This window comes from Mauremys mutica, chromosome 4, assembly GCF_020497125.1.
Source record: "Mauremys mutica isolate MM-2020 ecotype Southern chromosome 4, ASM2049712v1, whole genome shotgun sequence".
NCBI classification, from domain to species: Eukaryota; Metazoa; Chordata; order Testudines; family Geoemydidae; genus Mauremys; species Mauremys mutica.
Window position 1 is genome coordinate 65,842,711 of NC_059075.1, and position 23,346 is coordinate 65,866,056.

At 40.3% G+C, this 23,346-nt stretch overlaps 1 protein-coding gene across 1 annotated transcript in view; it reads right to left on the reverse strand.

Annotated features, from left to right (window-relative positions):
- The window catches only part of SIPA1L1 (signal induced proliferation associated 1 like 1), a 177,649-nt gene that overhangs the window by 63,438 nt on the left and 90,865 nt on the right, over window positions 1-23,346 (reverse strand). Inside the window, exons 6-9 of the mRNA XM_045014975.1 lie at window positions 19,395-19,498; window positions 17,422-17,579; window positions 13,901-14,477; window positions 12,468-12,742 (exon numbers count right to left, since the gene is read on the reverse strand). Of these exons, the coding sequence (XP_044870910.1) occupies window positions 12,468-12,742; window positions 13,901-14,477; window positions 17,422-17,579; window positions 19,395-19,498 (1,114 nt within the window). The remainder of the gene's footprint in view (window positions 1-12,467; window positions 12,743-13,900; window positions 14,478-17,421; window positions 17,580-19,394; window positions 19,499-23,346) is intronic.

The following is a 23,346-nucleotide window of genomic DNA, read 5'->3' on the forward strand; positions in this document are numbered from 1 at the left end:
TAAGGCCAGAGATAAAGAGAGAGCTGCTCTGCGTGTTAGGTCAGACTATGTTAAGTATAAAGAAAATTTTTTAGCCCCAGCTGGCTGTGGGAAAATATAGACAGAGGTAAATTAAAGGTAATCTAAGTTACAGAACTGAGATTGCATTTGCAAAGCTTAACTGTTCAGTGAGATTTAACAGTCTTTGCAATCCCAGAGCTGGTATGGCTTGGTGACCTGAACTGGGATCTCTGAAAGAGACACTGCAGGAGATTCCAGGGTGTAAAAGAACAGCTCTCCCAAGAGTGGAAGCATGTTGGAAATACTGGATAAGCTGTATACAGAATAATCTCCCGTCCACCTATTCCCCTTTTCTGAATGTTATATACAGACGTGGTCAGTCTGGATATGTGTGAGTATTAAAGTGGCTTAAGGCTTGGGGAAGCTTTGGGGTTTGGTTATATGGTGTGTTTTGTCCTCCCCCAACGTCCTGCAGTAGATAAATTGGTAACAGATTTGTTGCAGTTTGGTGAGTAATTGAGAATGGGGGAGCCCTATAGAATTTACACCATCTATTTGTTTTACCTTTGTTATGTTGTGTTTCTTTTGTTTGGAACTGTTGGTGTTATATGTTGAGGATTGCATGATTAAAGGTGAACCTACTCTCAGCTGCAGTAAGTCTGAGAACTAGAAAGGGGTTCTACCCCCAGTTGCAGCAGGACTGGGCAATAGAGTAGTTGGAGAAAAAGAACAAATATGTACTTGATAACTAGAATTGAGCAATTAAGAGTATAGATCATGACCCAGACAGCAACTCAAACCTGCACCCAGGGCAAGTTGCAGGCTTTGAGACAGGATTTCCAGTTAGAAAAGGAAGCCCTGGTTAAGCAAGTACCAGTCCTTCAGGGACTTGCCAAAATTTAACTATTTGTGCTCAGCATACACCGTAATAGTAGTGTGTTTGCTACAAGGGGAGATTAAATAATTAAACACCAGTGGGCCATGTGTTTTGCCCAGGTGGCAAGCCTCACAAGGGAAGACTTAGGTAGTCTTGTGAGTTAAAATGTTTTAGGGAAAAAGACCAGAAGGGTGGGGGCTAGTTGAGAAGCCAACCCCCCCCTTAGTTAAAACTGGCAGTGGAGCAAATTGGTGTCTAGGGAAAGAACGGTTCAGCTAGAAAAGAAGGATCGGGCCCAGGCAGGCAAACAACAGACGGAGAGATTGGAAAACGGGTTGGAAACTTTTGAGGGTCTAGTGGAAGAAAGGAGTAAATAGGTATAAACATGGGGATTTCAAATACCCAGGAGGATACTTGGAATAGTGATTTAAGTTGAGAAAAATGGTTGTTGAAGAAAACAAGTGAGTGATTTAAGGCAGTGTGAAAAGTTAACTCCGTAGTTGCTGGAGGGAACAGCAGTTGAACTTTGTAAAAATGCTAAAGAGAAAAATTCTTGATGTTTGTTTTTGAAATGTTTGTAAATAAATTCAGGCAAAGAAATTTTTAGATTGCAATCATTTGGTTATAACCCATTTAGTTGAATTATCTAAAAAATGTTTATATAGTGCTATGTAATTGAAATCTTATTAGGTTCTAAAGGCACTATAAGTGATGATGTTTTCTTTCAGTGTTTAAAAGCAGGAGTTAAAAGTACAAAGCAAGTCAGGAAGCATCTGTATTGATGCAAGTTATCTAACTGATAAAGTAGAAGTCACTGAGACCAAAGCTGCCTATGAAACATATATATGAAAATATGGGGTAATTCCCCTGTTTTGCCTGAAATCAACTAAGGTATTTGTATATTTTCAGTGATGATTGATTGCCCAGAAAGGGTAGACTTCTGTTTTTGCCTTTCAGATAATCAGAGAAAACTGATGCTAGCTGAACAGCATTCAACATACCATGCCTTTGATGGCACAGTAAAAATTATGTTTTATGTTTTATGTTCTGTCTTGTGGTGTCTGTCTGGTGGCCAAAATTATTTTGTTTATGGGATGGTCTGGATTGGAATACAGATACTTGTTTTGTTCAACTTGGAATACAAAGTGCTTGGATAAATTGGGAAAAATATGGTATACTAAAGTCTAATACATCTCCTTAAGTAAGAGAAAGAGAAACTTTATTGGCCAAATCTTTTAATTGAAAATTGTTAGTAAAACTTGCATACCAATAGTTTTTGGAAGCAAGGACATGGAAAGTTAACCCACTCCCCATATTGTACATGGGATCCTTCTGGCTATCTCAGATTTCTAGCCAGAGGGCTGGGGATGGTGGGAAACTATTGGACTAGAGGCTCTATGAAATAAACTCATCAAAGTGGGTGTGCTTGTCCTAACTTGTTGTCCCAAAGCTCTGGAAAAAGTTATTTTAGTGAAAGGATAGATGTGATAAACTTTAAATAATAAGACTAATGTACTGTATAAAGGCAATGTATATGTGTTCATTGTTAGCAAAAGATGTATAAGTGAAGGCTAAGTTTCCTTTGTAGGTTAAAAGAAGCCAAACAGGACAAAGGAAGAAGGACGAGTTAACTGAGGAAAAATAGCTAACATGCTGAGTTTAAAAATAGGGCATTAGCCCCATTTCAGGACACTGCTCTCAGCTAAGACTTAGCTAACAACCAAGACAAGGGAGGCTTAAATGTGCCCACACAGCTGTAAAGTCTGCAAATCGCTGACAGGCACTAATGAAATGTGTTAGGTTTCTTTTTTCACAGGTAAAGATGCACTACACAAAGACCCTAGGAGTCCTGCCACCCTTGGAACCAGGAAACTGGATTAATGTAAAGCTCCACCAACGAAAGACTGCTTTTGCTCTATGCTGGAAAGACCCTTATTAAGCCCTGCTGACCACCAACAGCGTTGTGCAGTGTCAGAATCCAGGATTTCCTGACCATAAAGGACATTAAGGACTGACCCTGGTGTAGAAACCAAGAATTATACACTGGCAGGAGGAAATTTGTGGGACCCCTGTTTGAGACTGTGGTATTGATTAGATTTTGGGGTTTATTCTACAGGCTGCGCCCTGTGGTTTGGATAAATCCTTCAGCATGTATTGCTCACAAGGGGCTGCCATACGATTAACACAACAGAGAGCCTGGGTTGTTTCCTCTGCAAGAAGAGGGAATTGATCAGATCTCTGTGGACTCAGGCCAATAATACAGCAGCCATTTGAAATATTCTTACAAGCTGGGAACATGATAAGAAATTGGGCCAACTAGAAGGGGCCACTAGCCTTATTTTTAGAGCTCAGCTATCCCAAATACAGGCTGGAGTTGGTGGGTTACATGTCATTTCCACCCTCAGTTCTATGACCCAGAAGTTGCTGACAGAGATGGTATTGAGAATCACTGAGACTGGGAAGGTATTGCAGTGGGATCTGGTATATTTAGATGGATCTTGAGCACCAGACTTGGCCCACTGCCCTTACAGACTATCAGGAACCATCTGATCTGTGGTCAGGGGGATGACATACTTGGACACTTTCTGGATGGAAGTATGAACATTCACAATGCTCCTTCCAGGCATGAGGACCGGTTAGGGTGGGTGTGGGCTTCCACATACCGAATCCTACCGGGTCCATAGGGAGGATGAATGTGGGACTGAATACCCCAGCTCCCTAGAGTTTAATTGTTTTTTGTCTTCAAAGTATGAGAAAACTCAACCAAATGTTTGTTGAGTATTCTCAAAGGGGGGAATTGTTGGTGCCATTAGGCATATTCCTAGGTAATTCAGGAAGATGGAAAACCACAGTATTAATGAAGTCTTTCTGTACTAGGCCTGAATTGAACCAAAGTTATTTTATGTTGGGCTAGGAGTCCCTTCATGTTAAATTCTAGTTGAATTCCTAAGTCAGCATTTAGAATGGAATGTGTAACTGCTCCTTATCAGTGGAACACGGACAGCAGAAGATAGTAAATAGGGGCCCTACTTGTGTTTTGTTTAGAGAGGAGAGACAGGGTAATAAATTCAGAAGTAAACCAAGGTAACAGCCTTGAAAAGTTACGAGATGAATTGTCTGCTGTCAAAGGATGATTTAATTGTTAACTATACAAAGTGCCTATTATATGGGAGGGGACTAGAAGGGAGAAGGGGGGTAAGTGGGCAATGGGGGGTAATGAGGATGCCTTGTTGAAATCATGTATAAGAAGACACACACAGCTTGCATCTGTGTGCAGGATCTGAGATTGTAATATCTCCCTGGCACCTTACTTGAGCTCAAATAAACTTTTTCTGCATTCTCCACCCTGGTGTGATAATTAGTGCGACGCACACCGGGCAACGAACCACTGTTTGCTGCCTCAGGCCTTTTTGGGCCGGCAACAAGAGTTTAATTAAACTTATCTAGTCACTGGATATTGACTGTTTTAAGGTTAAAAACTGTGCAGGGAAATATATTCGAAATGTTTACCTTGAGAATGAAAAAAAAATTCCCACATGTCTAGGACACAAGAAAAATATAAATTTGAGATTCCCAGTACAGCTAATTTTGAGATAATGCTTTACAAACAAAAAAGGCAAGGCTACCCCAAAATGAATTACACTTCATTTTTTAAAGTTTTATACCTTTGACATACATTGGATAAATCTACCCCACTTTCCCTAAAAGTTCAATGCTTGCTAGAGACCACAAATACCAAATTTGAAGCTAAAGGAATTTTTATTTTATTTTTTAGGAATTTGTGGCTTTGGGAAGGTGTCAAAATTGGGCTAAAAAAATGAAAGAGGGCTACAACTTCGAAGTCACTATGAAGTCTACAAAGTAACTACTGCAACTCCATAACCATTCTAAAACCAAGAAGTTATGGAAGAAAACAAAATAATTACAGATCAAGTTTGCAGATGACACACAGATTAAGGGACTGGTACATAACGAAAAGGACAAATCACTGATACCGAGCAATCTGGAACACTTGGTAAACTGGGCAGAAGCTAACAATGTGTATTTTAATATGACTAAATGTAAAAACATACATCTAGGAAGAATGAATTTAGATCATACTTTCAGAATGGGGGACTCTATTCTGGGGGGCAATGACTCAGAAAAAGACTTGGGGGTCATGGTGGATGATCATCTGAACGTGAATTCCCAGTGAGATTGGCCCAAAGGACTAATGAGATCCTTGGAAGTATAAACAGAAGAACCTCAAGTAGGAATAGAGAGGTTGTATTATCCCTGTATTTGGCATTGGTGTAACTGCTACAGGAATACTGTGTCCAGTTCTGGTGTCAACAGTTCAAGAAGGATGTTGACAAATTGGAGAGGATTCAGAGAAGAGCCACAAGAATGCTTAAAGAATTGGAAAACATGACATAGTTAAAGACTCAAGAAGCTCAATTTATTTAGCTTAAGAAAGAGAAGGATATGGGGTGATTTGAGGGGTGAGTTTAGAAGTACCTACATAGGGAACAGACATTTTATAATAGAGGATTCTTCAGTCTAGCAGACAAGGCATAAGAAGATCCAAAGGCAGACAGACTAGAAATAGGGCACACATTTTTTTTTAACAGAGTGTCATCAACCATTGGAACAGCTTCCCATGTGTTGTCGTAGCTCTTCATCACTAGACATTTTTAAACCAAGATTGGCTGTTTTTCCTAAAACTTACGCTCTAGTTCAAACAGAAATTAAGAGAAGGCCCATGGATGGTGTTATACAAGAGGTTTGACTAGATTATCACAAAGGTCTCTTCTGGCCTTATAATCTAGGTATTTTTCCCAAGGACTAGGGGAAAGGGAGGGGGGATAGGGAATCCCTCTTTGTTTGAATCAAGGTATCTCTCCTAAGCACTAGGAGAGGGGAGGGGGAAAAGTGAATCCCTCTTTGTTTGATTCAAGGAGTTTGAATCAAGGTATCTCTCCTAAGTACTAGGAGAGGGGAGGAGGGAAATGGATTATTTCCCTTTGTGTTGAGATTCAAGGTGTTTGGATCTGTGTTCCCCAGGGGAAGTTTTTGGGGGAAACAGGGAGTGTGTCAGACATTCTGAAAGCAACAGGTCTCTCCTATTGAACTATAGATGCTTCTCTCTAATTTGGCCAGTAGAAGCCTTTGGGATAAACAGCATTATCTTATAGTAACTGGAGTTCTTAGAGATGTGTGGCCCCATCTGTATTCTACTGTGTGCGCGCACTCCATGTGCCTGAGACCAGAAGATTCTTGCCAGCAGTTTCTATTGCTCTGCACATGTGCCCATCTTCTAACGCTGTGAACTGAGGCTGTAAGGGGCAGTGCAGACTAAGTGCTTCTCCAGTTCCTTCTCCACCGCGAAGCAAGGAAAAGATCTGAGGCAGAAGGGAAAGAGGGTAGTGGAACACAGGTAAGGACAACACATCTCAAAATTCCAGTTACTATAAATAAGGTAAATAACTTCTCTTTCTTCTTCCAGTGATGGTCCCTATCTGTATTCACTGTGGGTGACTGACAAGCAGTATTCACAAGAGGAGGAGGGTGCGAGAATGCTGGTGATACAGAAGATCACAGAACTGCCGTTCCATAGGACGTGTCTGCTGTGGAGGCTTGTACTATAGCATCTCATGGAGGTATGAATGGAACTCCACGTAGCCCCTTTGCATACCTCATCGAGTGACACTTCTTGAAGTGAGGCTACTGAAGATGCCTGTGTTCTGTTAGAGGCCTCTTATTTGTTCTGCTAGGGAAACGAATAGTTTAGGTAACTTTTTGATAGATTTTGTTCTTTGCAGATAAAACACTAATTTTCCACGCTTGGCCAGGGAATGGAGTCTCTCATCCTCACTGCGTGTATGAGGCTTTGTACGGTCTCATTTACGTGAAAATACGAGATTACTTTAGGAGTGAACTTTGGGTGCAATTGCAACAAGACCTTATCCTTATGGAATACTGAATACAGGGGATCAGCCATCAGGGCACCAAGTTCCATTACCTTTCTGGCAGAAGTGATGGTCACTAGAAAGGCACCCTTCATTAATAAATAAGACAAACACATCCCGAAAAGTTAAAATGGTGGCCTAGTTAATGTTGAGACTACCAAATAAAGATCCCAGATTGGAAGTGGTTTGGTTATAGGCAGAAAAGTTCTAATTAAAACTTTGAGAAGATCACCAGGTGGGTGAAGATAGATTGGTCATCAATTGGAGGGTGGCAAGCACTGACCACAGCCAAGTGAACTCTCAACAAGATAAGGGAAAGGCCTGCAGACTTGAAGGTGGGGGAAACATCCACGATAATGGGAATGCCCGCTTCTTCTCGGGACACTTGGTATCGCTGGGCCCCAACAGAGAATCTAGCATTTCCTGGTTTATTCTTTCCTACTATTGTTGAGGATGGCTTGGACAGCTTCTGAATGTGTGTTTGTGTTTTAGGTTCAACATCGATCCAAATACCATGCTGTCAAGTGAAAAGAATCTGGATGGGGATATTGAATGCTGTCCTGGGTCCAAAGGTCTGGAAACAATTAGATGCTGATGAGTAAACAAACAGACATGTGAAGAAGGCTTAGAAAGTAAAACTGCACTCCCATTTGGGAGTGCTGGGGGTGATTACCACTCTGTCTTGTTGGCCCTTCCACAGGACTTGACATAAGAATGGTGTAAATGCATATCCTACCCATGAGATTAGCAGAGCATCACTCCTGGGGCCCTGATCCCATCTGCAGCAGTACATTTTGCATTTCCTGTTCCCTTGAGATACTAAGAGGTTCCCAAGTCAGAGCTTCCCATTGAGTGAATATGATGTTCGTCAATGAATCGTGTAACTTCCCCTCATGGTCAGTTAAGAAATGTCTGCTGAGGCTGTCCACTAGAGAACTGTTTTTCCAGAAGGTGATCACTGATAGGGTAATATGATGTTGAGTGCAGCAATTCCACACACTGGCTATGCAGAGAGGGGTGGATCTTGTCCCTTCCTGGCTGTTGATGTAGAACATTGTAGTTATATTGTCCAGCATTACTAGAATATGATGGGATTGTGAGAGTTGTAAAACTGTTTTGCAGGCCTCGTGCACAGCTCTCAGTACTAGAAGATTTATGTACATTCTGAAGTGTCCATGTGCATTGTGATGTATGCTCATCCAGATGGGCGCCCTAACCTAGTGAGGATGCATCTGTGATCAATGTTTTCTTGGGTATGAGGGAGGAAGGGGACTTGCATATACAGGTTCCTCATTCATCCACCAACTTAAAGAGAGTTTTTCACTCTAAAGGGGATCATCACTACTTCATCCATGCTGTGTTTACTTGGCACAAACTGTTCGAGGCCAAGTTTGTGCACAACAAAGACAGACTTTATAAAAGATGTTACATAGATGCATGATGCCACATGACCCATATCTCCACTACTGTTCTCCTAATAACTAATTACTCTTTACTTTGACTGCTCGTTTTTCTCTTCTCTGTGTTAGACGTGGCTCCAGTTGAACCAATGAGACCATGTAATTCCACCCTGCTCCTATTTCTCCATTCAAAGTCAGTAATCACCCATTAATTGGATCCAGTGACACTGTTTTAATTATGTTTTTTTCAGATACATGAATTTTAAAAGGCAGCATGGTCTCTTGGGTAGGACACTAGGCTGAGACTCAGGTTTATTCTTGACTGTCACTGACCTGTTATATAATCTTGGGCAAGTCACTTCATCTCTGCATTCCTTCTCACCTTTTATCTGTCTTGCTGTAGCAAGGAGGCGTGGCTTCCTTCAGAGAAAGACCAGGAGGGACCACAACCCATCCCTGGATGCAGGTACACCCTGAGGGGAGGATAGGAAGTAGCCTAGGGACAGCCGACTATAGTCTGGCTGCAATGCTGCCTGCAGATTGGGCAGCATGTTGCGGCTGCAACCTCCCTGACCCCCAGTGGTGGCACACTCCACCATTGTTAGGGCCCTGGGCTAGGACCAGGTGGAGTTGTGTGGACCTGGGTCACCCTGCCACCTCGCCCCTGGGATGGCAGCCTCCCCACCATAGGCCAGGAAGCCTGCGCTAGTCTACTGTCTGTCAGAGCTAGGATGCTAGATCCTTTATTGCTCTAACCTAGGCTACCTCCTCTAATGAGGGCTGAGCTCTTAGACTGCTTGTTGTCTTGCCCTGGCTGAGGGCCTGGGCTTACAGACTTTTGCTGTCCTGCCCTGAGCCCCTAACTGCTTGCTACCCGCCCTAACTGAGGGTCGGGGCTCATAGACCCCTTGCTGCTCTGCCATAACTGCAGGCCAGAGCCCCTAACTGTTGGTGCCTCGCCCTGCCTGAGGGCCAGGGTTCACAGAGACTCGTTATTGCTCAGCCCAGCTCAAATGGCCTGAGCTTTAAAGACAACTAATTCACCCCTAACTGACTGCCATGCTATGGGTGCGACAGTGACAAGGCGTGGTCTCCCTCAGAGGTAGACCAGAAGGGACGGCCACACACTTTTACATTTGCATATTTAAGTTATAAACTCTTTGAGATAGGGATGACTTACTAAGGCCTTGGCTACACTGGCACTTTATACTGCAATAAAGCCTCCCAGAGTGCTCTACCTTACTCCTCATCCACACTGGCATGGCATGTAGAACGCTCTGACTCCCTGGCTAGAGCGCTCCTGGTACTCCACCTCCACGAGAGGGATAACGGCTGTTGGGTATTGGCTGAGATGCCCCAGGGCCAGTGTGAACGAGGAGTTACATTACAGCACTCTCACTGACCTCCGGAAACGTCTCATAATCCCCTTAAATTAAGTGGCCTCTCTTCTCTTTGTTGCGAAATTGGCTGAGGAATGCGAAAGTGCCTTTTCAGAGCTCTGTTTCAGACAGCGGCTGCTTATCTGCAACGGGGCAAAGCAAACGTTTACTGAGTGAGTGAGAGGCAGGGGGGCTAGGGGGATCTGAACTTACAAGATAGCGTGCTGACACACTCTCAGCACTCCAAAAACCCTCTCTCTCTCCCCCCACATAAAAACAACACACTCCACCCAACTCGCCTCATTTGAAAAGCATGTTGCAGCCACCTGAACGCTGAGATAGCTGCCCATAATCCACCGCTCTCAATGCCGCTGCAAATGCTGAAAATGTGGCCACGCCAGTGCACTTGCAGCTGTCAGTGTGGAGAGACTGGAGCGCTTTCCTTAGTGCGCTCTCTGAAGGTTGGTTTAACCCAAAGCGCTCTACAGCTGCAAGTGTAGCCAAGCCCTATGTGTTTGTACAGCACCTAGATGAATGGGTCCCCTTCAATTATGGCCTTTAGATATTACTGTACTACAAATCATAAATTATCTCCTGGATTATGTAGAAAAGGAAATTTGACTTTGGAAAACTTATTGCTAAAAATAAATTTCTTTGTGCCAAGATTTAACTTTAGTCTTTAATGGTATATTTATTATTCAATATTTAAGAAAATTTATAAATGTAACAATTGTGACAAAGTTCCTCCTCTACCTTGGTGGGTCTTGCGCTTATTGGCGGATTTGCTCGCCTGACAGATTTACCCTGTGGGTCAGGAAACAGCCCAGAGACCTTCCCCTCTGGTAGAAGCCACAGTCCAGGTCAATTCCTCCTGTGTTTGATCAGGAGTTGGGAGGTTTGGGGGGAACCCGGGCCCACAGGGTAAATCTGTCAGGCGAGCATGGGGAAGTAGCCCAGGGCCCTGTGGACTGCAGCTGTTTAGAGTGCCTCCTGGTATAGTTGTACGACAGCTACAACTCCCTGGGCTATTTCCCCATGGCCTCCTCCCAACAGCTTCTTTGTCCTCACCAACAGACCTTCCTCCTGATGTCTGATAACACTTGTACTTCTCAGTCCTCCAGCAGTATGCTACTCACTCTCCGCTTCTTGCACGCCTCTTGCTCCCAGCTCCTCGCACGCACTCTCCCCCCTCTGGCTCCCTTTGGATTGACTGCAGTGAGCCCTTCTATAGCATCAGAGGGGCCTTAATTAGAGTCAGGAGCTTAACAGCCTCACCTGACTCTTAGCAGGTTAATTGGAGTCAAGTGTTCTCATTAGCCTGGAGCAGCCCCTGCTCTGGTCACTCAGGGAACAGAAAACTGCTTATCCAGTGGCCAGTATATCTCCCTTCTACTACTCTGCTGTTCCCAACTGGCCTGGGTCTATCACACAAAGTATAAATTATTATTATTTTTTTGGATGCAGTAGGCAGGAGTAGGAATTGGCATTCCGGAGTTTATAACTGAGTAATAAGCTACTTACGATCTTTGCCCCAAAACAATAACAAAACCACTGACACTAGGGTGACTATTTTGAAAAATACTATGATAGCTCTTCCTGCTGTAATTGTGGCCAGACTGAAGCTAAGCCTACTTTTAGCTGTGCTTAATTTAATTCAGCCAAAATATTTGAAATAAGTGGGACTTGTGCTAGAATTTTATGTTCTAATCTTTTTGCCATGATTGCAGCTGGATTTTTCATTTGCTGATCCTGCCAGATACTGTTGTTGTTATGGCAACTCTAAAAGATTAAAAACAAAAGTGGGCTTTTTACAATTAGGACTCTTATCTAGCTTGTGGGTGGTCTCCTTTGTTATGACAGATGATCACATCTCAAAATAATAATAATAATCTCACAAATCACTGTAACACAGTACCTCCTCAAAAAGATCATTTGTACATTTGATTCGTGTACTTGGTTTTCTTCTAACCAAATTTAGCACAAACCTTGAGCTGACAGTGGGCAAGTTCAGGCTATATAGGTTCCTTCTCTCATATTTAAATACTGTTTAGGAGAAATTAATACATGGTATTTGAGAGATGGGAATCAGATGCAGTGATATGACTGAAAAGAAAAGTAATAAAAATGATAGAGCTCCATTTTCCCAATCTGTTTAAGAAAAGATGAAGGAAATTGGGAATGTTCAGTTTAGCAAGAAAACCACAAGACAAAAGTTTGTCCATGATCAAAAGCTACATTTAAAAGCTATAAAAGCAATAAAAAAGTTGACAGCCAGCCTGGAACTCAGCAAGGGTTGAGAGTGCTGTGGAATTAGCAAGCTCAGCCACTGAGGAGACAGTCTCATTCTGCAACAAGTTCCCTGACCAGTACATACACAGATTGATAGGCTCTAGTCACATGTAGCCTTGCTTGGTTGGAAGGGGAACGGAACATTTGGCATTGGGGAAAAGGATCCATAGGAATTAAAAGTTCTCTGTGAATGGGAGGAAAATTAACTAGTATTTTGATGTATCATAAATGTACACTTGCCAGTTCAGAGATGTTTGATCTCCACAAGGTGTTTGTGGGAGTTTGAAGGATACATTGAGAGAATTATGGTTTTTACTAAACTACTGTACACATAGTAGACATTTTGTGGAGCTGAAGTGTAAATTTAGACAGTGTGCCCCCTTTTGCAACTTGTTTCAGTTGACAATATGGGATGCTGTAACCTAATTCTTTTATAAATCTTTACACAGGCCGGAATTTATTCCAATGTCAAAGTACTAAGGGGGAAAAGTTCTACATTTTTAAAACAAAATAAACTTCTTGCCCAAAGGTAGCTCTAGATGGCATTAATTCTCATTCTGTCACCTCACAATACCTGCGTGGAGTGCAGTCCTCATGGGGAGGAATGATGACAACCTTCACGGTTACTGATGTTCTCAGCAGGTCAATCATTTGCTCATGGCTTAGAGTGGCTACAGCCACTTTGCAGATCTCTACTAGCCGGCTGCCCTGTAGTAATCCTGCCTGCCAAGCATAGCCATAGGGCTCAACGTCTGCCACAATGCCTTCATAGTTCACATGGAAACCAAGCTGACCCAATCCATTCCTACGTAAAGTCATCTCCGTGGTCTCACAGCCCTTTGTCACAAACTGAGAATTGAAATGAAGAGGAAAGAGTGATTAGTGTAATGAATTACATTCTGAGAGGGCTATAATTCTGAGTTTTACAGCCACAGTCCAAGATGAGGTATGGGGAGAGGGAACAGAAGTACTTTGTCCCAAGGAAAGTCCCCACTGCTATGTACGATACCAGTTCAAACAAATCCCTTTACTCAAGCTGGATATTTAAAACAGCATCTGGTTGCACAGAATTAATTAGTGGTATTGTAGTTCTGCCTTAAAATTCCACTTATTTCATAGGAACATTAAAGGAATGTGGCAGTACAGAACAGGTAAGTGTGGAGGACTTACACAAGCACCTGTATATTTCATCTTTCATTTAAAATTTGACATTTTTACTAGGTCTGTGGATATTTCACAAAACTACCATTTCTCCATTTTTCAGTACAATAGTTTGATGGTGTGCAACTACCCAATTTAGTGAAACTGGAACCTTATGAATAGAGGTTCTAAATGCTTGAACCAATGGCATGTCTCTCTCCTTTCCTCTTGTTCATTCTACAATTGCTATTTTTGACGTAGTGGAGAACACAGCTGCTACATATACTTCTTTCCTTCATGACACAGCTGGACAAATAGTGAAGATGGACAGACATTTTCTAGACAAACAATAACAATGCAATGCATTGTTTATTTTACTTTATTACTATTATTATTTGTATTGAGATAGCATCTAGAGGCCTCAATCTAGATTGAGGCCTGATTTGCTAGGCACTGTCCAGACACATAGTAAGGCAACTCCTACTCAAACTTCATTTGAGATGAAATGTAACATGAAATATGACAGAAAAAGGAGGAAATAAGAGAAATAGATAAGATCATTTGACTAGACAGGTATTTACTGTACAACCTGATGGTTCCTGAAGGTACCAATTTTTTTCTCTTTTTTTAAACAACATCAGCTACTCCTGACTAATGCAAAACCACCAACAATGGCTGGCTATTTTCTGGTACATGTCAAAGTAGAGGGGTGTGTGTGTGTGGGGAGAATAGAGAGAAAGGGGCAGAGAGAGAGAAAACGGGAATTGGCCTTGTGGAATTAACTAATTAGCAAACAACTATTGCAAGCACTGTAATTCATTTGTTACTAAAATCCAAATTTTAATTAAGAAAATTTTTTTTTCTAACCTCCAGCCTTTTTACGACCTCTTTGATATCATCGGAGTTGTTGATAAAGCTCTCCACAGAAACACATTCACCCCTGTCATAGAAGAGTTTGATGCTTGTGTCGGTTGAAGTCCACCCTATCACATCTCTGCAGGAACAATTGAACACCACACTCTTTGTATCCTGCTCAATGAGAACTACAAACTCATTAGATACACCCAGGAGACAGTCTATTTCCATACCCTTGCAATAGTCTTTTGCATGGACACTCCACACAATGGCACCAGAACTATGGAGCTCTGCTCCTGGATAAGGTTTGGACTTTTCCTTCTTTTTTGAGGCTAGTGAAATGAAGGGGAACTTGCCAGATGGGTCAATGGGTGTATTGGTGACATTCTTTTCTGCTAGGTCTTTCAAGTACTCTTGGCGAGTCCTGGTGGCCATGGCACGGAACTTCTCGGATTTATGAGCAGCATTCTCTGCATTAATCACTTTGGCCAGTAAGAAGTCCCTGAACACATTTGATTTAGGAAAGGTAACACCTTTTGGGATTGGTGGTCCAAACGATGGTACATCTCTGGATCTTGTCACAGCAACACTAGAAGAAATACAGAAATGAAGAAGCGATGTGTCAACATTTTAATTTCTCTTTAGCAGTTTATGGGATCTAGAGAACCCATAGGCATGCCCTTCTCAGGCCACCCTCTGATTTTCAAACAGACATACACTGTGGCAAAAGAAAGGGCTGCTTGATTCACCAGAGGCACAACGTATCTGCACTTAACACACAGACAATTATTTTTTTACTTGTATATACTATTGAGAAACTAGCAATCTGAGTACTTTATTTGTGGGGGAAGGAGATAGAAGTGAGAGGTAAATAATCACTCACTTCTTAATGCTCTCAATTGCCTTGCTGAAAAAGAATAATCTAACTACTAAATGCTTTGTTGCATATAATGTGAAAATTTTGCACAATACCGCACACTGGAAACCCACACAAAACTCTGCATTTGCATGTTTACTTCAAGGACAATTACATGCAAAAACAATGATTATACTAGCTTGAGAATGTGGCCAACATAATATATTGTAGTATATGTTAATAATAACACAATTAAAATGTTAATAGCCATGTATTTTTTGGTAAATCCCATATATTCAATTTCTTGTAAATCAATGCTGCTGGGGGCATATATAAAATTGAACAGGGAAACCAAGTCATACATAATATTCCTAAGAAAATATACTGACATTTTACCAGTTTGTCACAGTTGGTAGATTGGTTAGATAAGAACAAAAACGATCTCTGACCTGACCTCTGATCTGAACCAGCAAAGTGTAATCAGAAAACAAATATTCAGTATGTTAAAATCTCCATTTCTGTGAAACCCAAAACAGTGAGATTGATATAACTTTTGAAAAGCCATCTTTGATCATAAAGTTCGCTTTGTAATCTCATTGTCTAGTAACTGATATTCAAATACATAAATGATCAGATCTTCCTTGGAGGGAATAACAACATATCAGAAATCACTCAGCAGGGACACTCAAATGGTGCAGTCATTGGGCTCTCAGTCATCTCCAGTGGTCCTGGAGGGTCTTTTTATTAGCAGACAGGTGGTCTATGAGTCAAGTACAATCATTGCATACAATGAAAAGCTACTAGTGACATTTTGCAGGGTTAAGTTTTCCAGCATCATGAACTGCAAGAATAAGAATTTTTACCATAAAGTTATCAGTGCAGCTGTTTTAGAAGGTGAATGCTGATAATGGAACAAGTACTCTAATAGAGTGTTTATCCTTGAAGGGAGGGAGAAACACTGTGCAAGATGGTGCCCACGCCTGCTCCTTTCATATGATGTTCAATGTAAGACCCAGCACCATCTTATGCTGTATGACAGGGATTGGCAACCTTTGGCACACGGCCCATCATGGTAAGCCCCTGGCCGGCCGGGATGATTTGTTTACCTGCAGCGTCTTCAGGTTTGGCCGATCATGGCTCTCACTGGCCGCGGTTCGCTGCCCCAGGCCAATAGGGGCTACGTGAAGTGGCGCGGCCGAGGGATGTACTGGCCATTTCCCGCAGCCTCTATTGGCCTCAACCTGTGGATGCTGCAGGTAGACAAACCGTCCCAACCCACCAGGGGCTTACCCTGATGGGCTGCGTGCCAAAGGTTGCTGATCCCTGCTATATGGCCTTTTGTTTCACCTAGAATTTATGAACCTATGAAACTGTTCCAAATAATCGAATGGAGAAAAAGTCAAACTTATTCTGAGGCCACGTCTATACTTACCCGCCGGGTCGACGCGGCGAGTTCGACTTCTCGGAGTTCGAACTATCGCGTCTGATCTAGACGCGATAGTTCGAACTCCGGAAGCGCCGCGGTCGACTCCGGTACTCCACCGCGGCAGGAGGAGTTGCCGGAGTCGACCTTGGAGCCGCGGAGTTCGCTTCCGCGGCGTCTGGACGGTAAGTCATTCGAACTAGGGTAGTTCGAATTCAGCTACGTTATTCACGTAGCTGAATTCGCGTACCCTAGTTCGAACCAGGGGCTGTGTGTAGACCAGGACTGAGAGGTTTCCTATAAAAACTTTTCAGAACTGAATTGCATAAATATGGATCAAGTATTTGTACTGGAAAACCCATCAATGAAGGATTTTAAGCCCATGGAAGGTACATGAAACACATAAAGGTCCTGATCCTGCAAGTTACAATGCATGGGAAGACTCCTATGTCTATGTAGCGGTATCACTGAAAGCAAGTGGCTTGCTTACATTTTAATCTGCAAACTACATTTCTGTACAGAAGCCAATTGTGTAATAAAAATACAGTTTCAGACAGAAAATATAACTCTCAGTTTCTTCTTTCTGCAGATCTGGCCACCCTTCATCAATGGCTTCACTGAAGTGGCAGCATGAACTCAGATTCCTGAGTCTTCTCCACAAAAAGCAGCAAACCCATTATGAGTTCTCAACAAAAATCTGTATTTTTACTAGACTACAAATATTAAGAATACCATCAAATGATACCAAAAGTTTTCTTTCTACATATAGATTAGTTATCTAATCTTAGAAAATTTAGCATAAAATCCACTTTCAATACAAAGATTTAATGAGCACAAATACATTAAACATTGATTGATACAGTGCTAATTCAATTAATCTGGAAGCCTCAGAAATTTTTCAAAAGGGTAACAGACTAATTTCAAAACTGCACCACAGTTTTTAGACCCTATGTTTAAAAATAGAAGGATCCCAGAACTCAGGATCTAATCAGTAATGAAAGAAATCCTTATTTTACATGTGCAAATGCACCGATTTAGGCACTATTTTTAGCAGCTTGTTTCCTGAAAATGTCAATGTGCCCACCTGCACTCATTCTAGTTTGTGATGTTAATAATGTTCTCTAGCTTTCAACATCCGGAAAACAGTTTCCTTAAAGGAAACAATAAAGTGTGTTCCATTTAAGAATGCAAAAACGTGCTAAACCTTGGCATATGTCAATATTTCCTTTTTGCTGTTAACCTGGTAATAGCTACCTGTAACAGATGTTGTCAGTGCAGGGGTTGTGCACTCTTACAATGACAAAGACATGCTGGAAGTGAGAACGAATGTTCTTTGGGCTGAATGGCTGTGCTCCAGTTTCCTGGAAAACAATCGTCACAATATCGTTTCCAATATGCCGTTTTCTCAGGAGCTAAAAAAAATTAAAAAGATGACGACAATGGAAATCTCAGACCATAGGTTAAAATGCACCAATCTTATCATAATTTTTTCATTTCTCCTGCAATTATATTTTTAAATGTCATTACTAATTATGGGATATTTTTGCGTAAGCCACACAGCTATTGCCATCATTTTATTCTACAAGTCAATGCAGACATTAATACACAGAATATCTGAGGACTTAAATGAGAAACTTGCCAACATCTGACATATTAGACAAATGCTAGCATCCTGCATTTTCTGTTTCCATAACAACAGTTTTAATTCTATTTTAAACACAATGAAAGGACTATGTATGGGGAAGATTTTAAGTGATTCTAAAATCAAATAAATTGTAATGCAAGGCATGTTATGGTTTAGTTTGTCTACTTTTTGTGTGTGTGAATTCTAACATTATGAGCTGGCAATATTTAGAAGTTGAACAACACTCAATATATAATTATTACAAATTTGAGGTAGGTTAATAGATCTTGTTTAAACTGGTTGACAGTGTACATTAATGTATTTTGCAAAGATGTTTTTCTTTTTAAACCCAATACTACAGTCTAAAAATATTTTTCTTCTGCAAAAACAACAGCAACAAAAACTTTTTATAACACACAAAAGAACACAAGATCCTAATGTAATTCTGCAATAAACACTCAAATTGGGCATAATATGATGAGAACAAAAATGCTAGTGAGCAGACAAAAATAAACAAAAGCTCATGTTAACTGTGATCTTGTAATAATATCAAAGGTTTCAGGTTTTATTTGTAAAATTAATATACCAACTTCCTAGCCACTTCTGGACTGAAAAGAAGTTGTTTCACAGTGCACAGAATGCTTTAGGAAAGGAAGAGATGATTAAATGTATTCAATTGAAAATGTATAGGTAAGGGGAATTTATGTAGGTAGAATGTGATTATCTGAGTTTGAAATTGGCCAGGATACTTGAGTTGACATCTCTGCTCTTATAAAAGACGCCAAGGGTGCTTTAATGACTATAAGACCTTGATTTTATGTTTCAACCAAAGGACAGAACCTCAAACAGTACAACATGTCTCCTCTTTCCCGCCCCTGCAACTACCATGACAGGCACTGATTTAATTCTGTCTTTGAGGAGAAAATGCCAACTATTGCATGGCCAAAATAGCTTTCTGCAAACACCTATATATATTTTTGTCCTTTAAGGTCTCTCTTCAGAGTACTCAACCAGCCCATCTCTGTTTAGCTTAGCAGTGATACAAGATCTTATAAGATGTGGTTAGATGGTTAAGAGGGCAAAAAAAGTATCGTGTGACTGGGAATTCAGATTATTGCCTGTACAGATCAACACCCTTGGGTACACCAATGGACTCCATATCCAGGGGTTCTCAAGCTTTTTCTTTTTGAGCCCCCTCCTCCCCCCAACACACTATAAACATTCAACCTGTTCGCTGAGCATCCTGTGACTGAGTTAGCCAGTTTTATTCCTGACACACATGCAATCCAATATCTTATATTTTTGCGTTGTTTAGACACTGGAGAGTACTTTTTAACAGGCTGGATATAGTGGTTGTCAAATACCACTGCAGTTATTTACTATTTTAAGCACGAGATTATTTACAAAGTTACTCAGCTGACCGTTGACCTAAATTTTTTCCTGTTTGTTCACTTTCTTTTAGATCACTCTGTATTCAATACTTCAACAAAGTTAAGTGCTTTCTGCCACTGCTATAGGTGTAATATTCCATTATCATTTGACAGTACAACTACTTTATAAGGTGGAGGACAGAGGAATTCTAAATAGTCAAAGTCCATCCTACCTGTTGCTTGTTGTTAGGAGTATATGGCAGCATGGTGGAAACATGAAACATGATTTCATAGTCCTTGTAAGTTGTATAGAGAGAGTGAGTTCCTGTTGAATCAGCTGCAATTAGAAATTAATAAAGTGAAAAAACAACACTATTAAGTCCTTAAAAATACTTTAAAACAGGATTGCCATATTGTTATGAAAACCTACTAGCCCAAGCACAAAACCCATTTATCATTCATCTTCACTTTAATAACAATGACATTAACAAACTACCCATAATTTACTCACCTGCCAAAATTGTTCACCCAGCAGGCAAGTATAAGTTTGCAATGCTATTTTAATACAAGATTTTAGAAAAAACTTGCAAGTAGTAAGTAAATTATGAAATTATTAAGAATCCTGAACTTAATCTGATTGAGCACCAGCACTGCAGGAAATACCACAGGGAACTCTTTAAGAGTATCACATATATACTTATGAAATACCGTATATATTAATGTAATATAGTAAAAAACTAAGTAAATAACTTTCTAATGGTACAGAACATTATTTAGTGTTGCCAAATATGGTCATAACAATGCCTGATAGCTTTACCTTATGGACCAACATGGGTCTTGCATGGATCACTTGGTGCTCTTTGGATGTTAAGTGGCTTCTAGTTTAATGTCCTGATCTGCATACTCCATCTTACTAAAAGTATTTCAAAAAACCTTTGGAAGTCCCTTACAAGAAGCTATTAAGGCAGGTAGATAGTCATGTGGTGAGTGGGAAGATACTGTCAGAATAGAAAGTGTCTAACAGACAAAGTAAAGTAGTATGAATAAATGACCCAGTTTCAACATGGCAAAAAGGTGAACATTGGGGTGTTTCTTATACGAACAAGTGTTGTTTAACATGTTCATTAATGATCTTGGGAAAAGACTGAGGTGGCGAAACATGCAGATGACAGAATCTTTTAGGTTAATCAAGCCTAAAGAGAGCTATACTTCAAAGGGATTTAAAGCAAGGTGAATGGATAGCACGATGGCAGATGAAACTCAGTGTTGACATATTCAACATAAAGCATATGAAGTAAGGAATTGAAAGAGATCATTTAAAATATCAATGCAAGCTTCTAAATTAACTGTAACCAATCCGAAAAAAAGCTCACTGAAAACCTCTGTTCAATGGAGAGTGGCCATCAAAAAAGCAAACATGTTAGCATGCTTAAGGAATAAGAGGGAAAATAATCATGAAAATATTATACTGGCATGATATTAACCAAAGGTATTCTCCCACCTGTAATACTGTGTTCAGTTCTGGCCATCTTACCTCAAAAGAGGTATAGCAAATACAGAAAGGATGCAGAGTCAGGTGACAAAAATTATTAGAAACAGAAAGACAGACCTTTGCATGGAGAGAGATTAGTACAGGTGGGACTGTGTAGTTTAGAAAAGAGAAAAATAAGATGGAATAGGATTGAAGTGTGCAAGTATTGATTGGTCAAGAACAGGTAAACTGGGCACTTCCAATTTCTTTCTCAATGAAAAAGATAATATTCCATTAAAAGGCAACATATTTCAAACTGAAAAAAGGAAATATATTTTATATAACATGTAATTAATTTGAGGAACTCATTTCCAAAAGTCTATAAATTTAACAAGATTAATTTTTTTCAGAATTGCCAGTGAACCAGTAAAATCTATTATTGGCACTGCTCTAGTGAACATATCCTTAAACTCATATAGAGAATTCACTCCTTTGTTCTCACTCACATTTCTTCTCTCCTGATAGTCCAGAATGCTTTCACCAAAGAACAAAACCAGCCGTTTGTAAGACAGTGACAGGCTGTTGATTTCAGAAGAAGTAAGTGTCATTCCAACCAAAAACTATGACTGGGGATCAGGATGGTTTTCACAGATTGTAAAGCCAGAAGGTGCCATTGTGATCAGCTAGTCTGACTTCTTCTATAACATAGGTCACAGGACTTCCCCAAATTGACTCCTGTTTGTATTAGAGTATATCTTTTAGATAAACATCCAATTCTGATTTAAAAACTGCTAATGATGGAGAATTCACCACAACCCTTGATAAGGTGTTCCAGTGGTAAATTCCCCTAACTGTTAAAAATGTGCACCATATTTCTAGACTGAATTGGTCTAGCTTCAACTTCCAGTCATTGGATTTTGTTATACTTTTGGCTGCTAGATTGAAGAGCCCTCTATTATCAAATTTCTGTTCCCCATGTAGGTATTTACACACTGTGACCAAGTCACCCCTTAACTTTTTCTTTGATAAGCTAAATAGAATGAGTTTGTTGAGTCTTTCTTTATACGTCTTGTTTTCCAATACCTTAAGCATTCTCATGGCTCTTCTCTGAAGTATCCCCACACTTACCAGTTCAAGAAGGATACTGGTGACACCAGAACTGGACACTGGTATTTCAGAAGCAGTCATACCAGTGCCAAATATAGGGGAGTATATATAACCTCCCTGCAAGATTTTCCTGTATATACATTCAAGGATCACATTAGCCTTTCTGGCCACAGCATCACATTGGGAGCTCATGCTTGGATGATTATCCACCATGACCCCCAAGTCTTTTTCAGAGTCCCTGCTTCCCAGGATAAAGTCCCCTATCCTGTAAGTATGGCCTGCATTCATTCTTCCTAGATGGATGATTTTACATTTGGTCTTATTAAAATGCAAATTGTTCACTTATGTCCAGCTTACCAAGTGATCCAGATTGTTGTTATTTACCACTCCCCCAATCTTTGTATCATCTACAAACTTATCATTAATTGTTTTGCGTTTTCTTCCAGGTCATTGATAAAAATGTTAAATAGCACTGGGCCAAAAACTGATCCCAGAAGGATCCCACCAGAAACACACCCCCTTGATGATTCCATTTACAATTACAATTTGAGACCTGTCAGTCAGTTTTTAATCTATGTAATGTGTGATTATATTGATTTTGCAGGATTCTAGTTTCTTAATCAAAATGCTGTGTGGTATCAAGTCAAATGCCTTATATAAGTCAGCCAAATATAAAATCTCAAAAAAATCAGGGTGGTTTAATAAGATCTGCTTTCCATAAATCCATGTTGATTGGCCTTTAATTCTTTATTAATCAAGACCAATATAACCAGTTCCATTATTTTGGATCGTCAAGCTGACAGTCCTAAAGTTACCCAGGTCATCTTGTTACCCATTTTTAAATATTCATAAATGAATATGCATCATGCCAGACAGAAATTAAACATTTATACTTAAACACAACAGGTTATAATATTTAAAGACAATGTAACATCAACAGAAGTCATTTGAGACGTTTCCTTGTTATTTGCTTACTTTAAATTATCATCGTAATTCGCTGCAACTCTAGGATACATACAATTTCCAAACCTTATTTCCTTTCCAAAGACTGCTGACTACCAGGAGTTAGGCTACTTCCCCTTCCCCAAACAGTTGTTGTTCCTTTCAGCAATTGAACTGGCTGAAGTTCATTGCTAAGATCAATGGAGATCATTGCCCCAGTGTATATGAAATAGGTATTCAGCTGAAAGGACACAATGTTTAAAACTGAAGGAGTTCTACATATCTGTCATGAACACTTTTAATTTATTATGTTATAGAGAACACTAACAGCAATGATCACTTGTAAGAGCAAACACTGAGGAACTAATCTTAACATTTCTCAAAACAATTCTTAGCTTTAATTTTCCTTTTTGACATCAAATACAATCTAATCTTGTTGCATTTTCATACAATATCTAAAATCAGCTTTCCTTTGTGCTGGGAATGCCTTATATACTGTCTTGGATCATGCACCTATTTTTTTGTTGCTTGTTGCTGCCAAAGGGATAAAGGGCTAGGGAATAAACCTACACCACAGCACTGATCTTCTTTGTGATCTAATGATCAGACAGGGTTTGTTGTAAGAGCAGCTTCACAATCAACTCTAAGTTTCCTATGTGGTGACT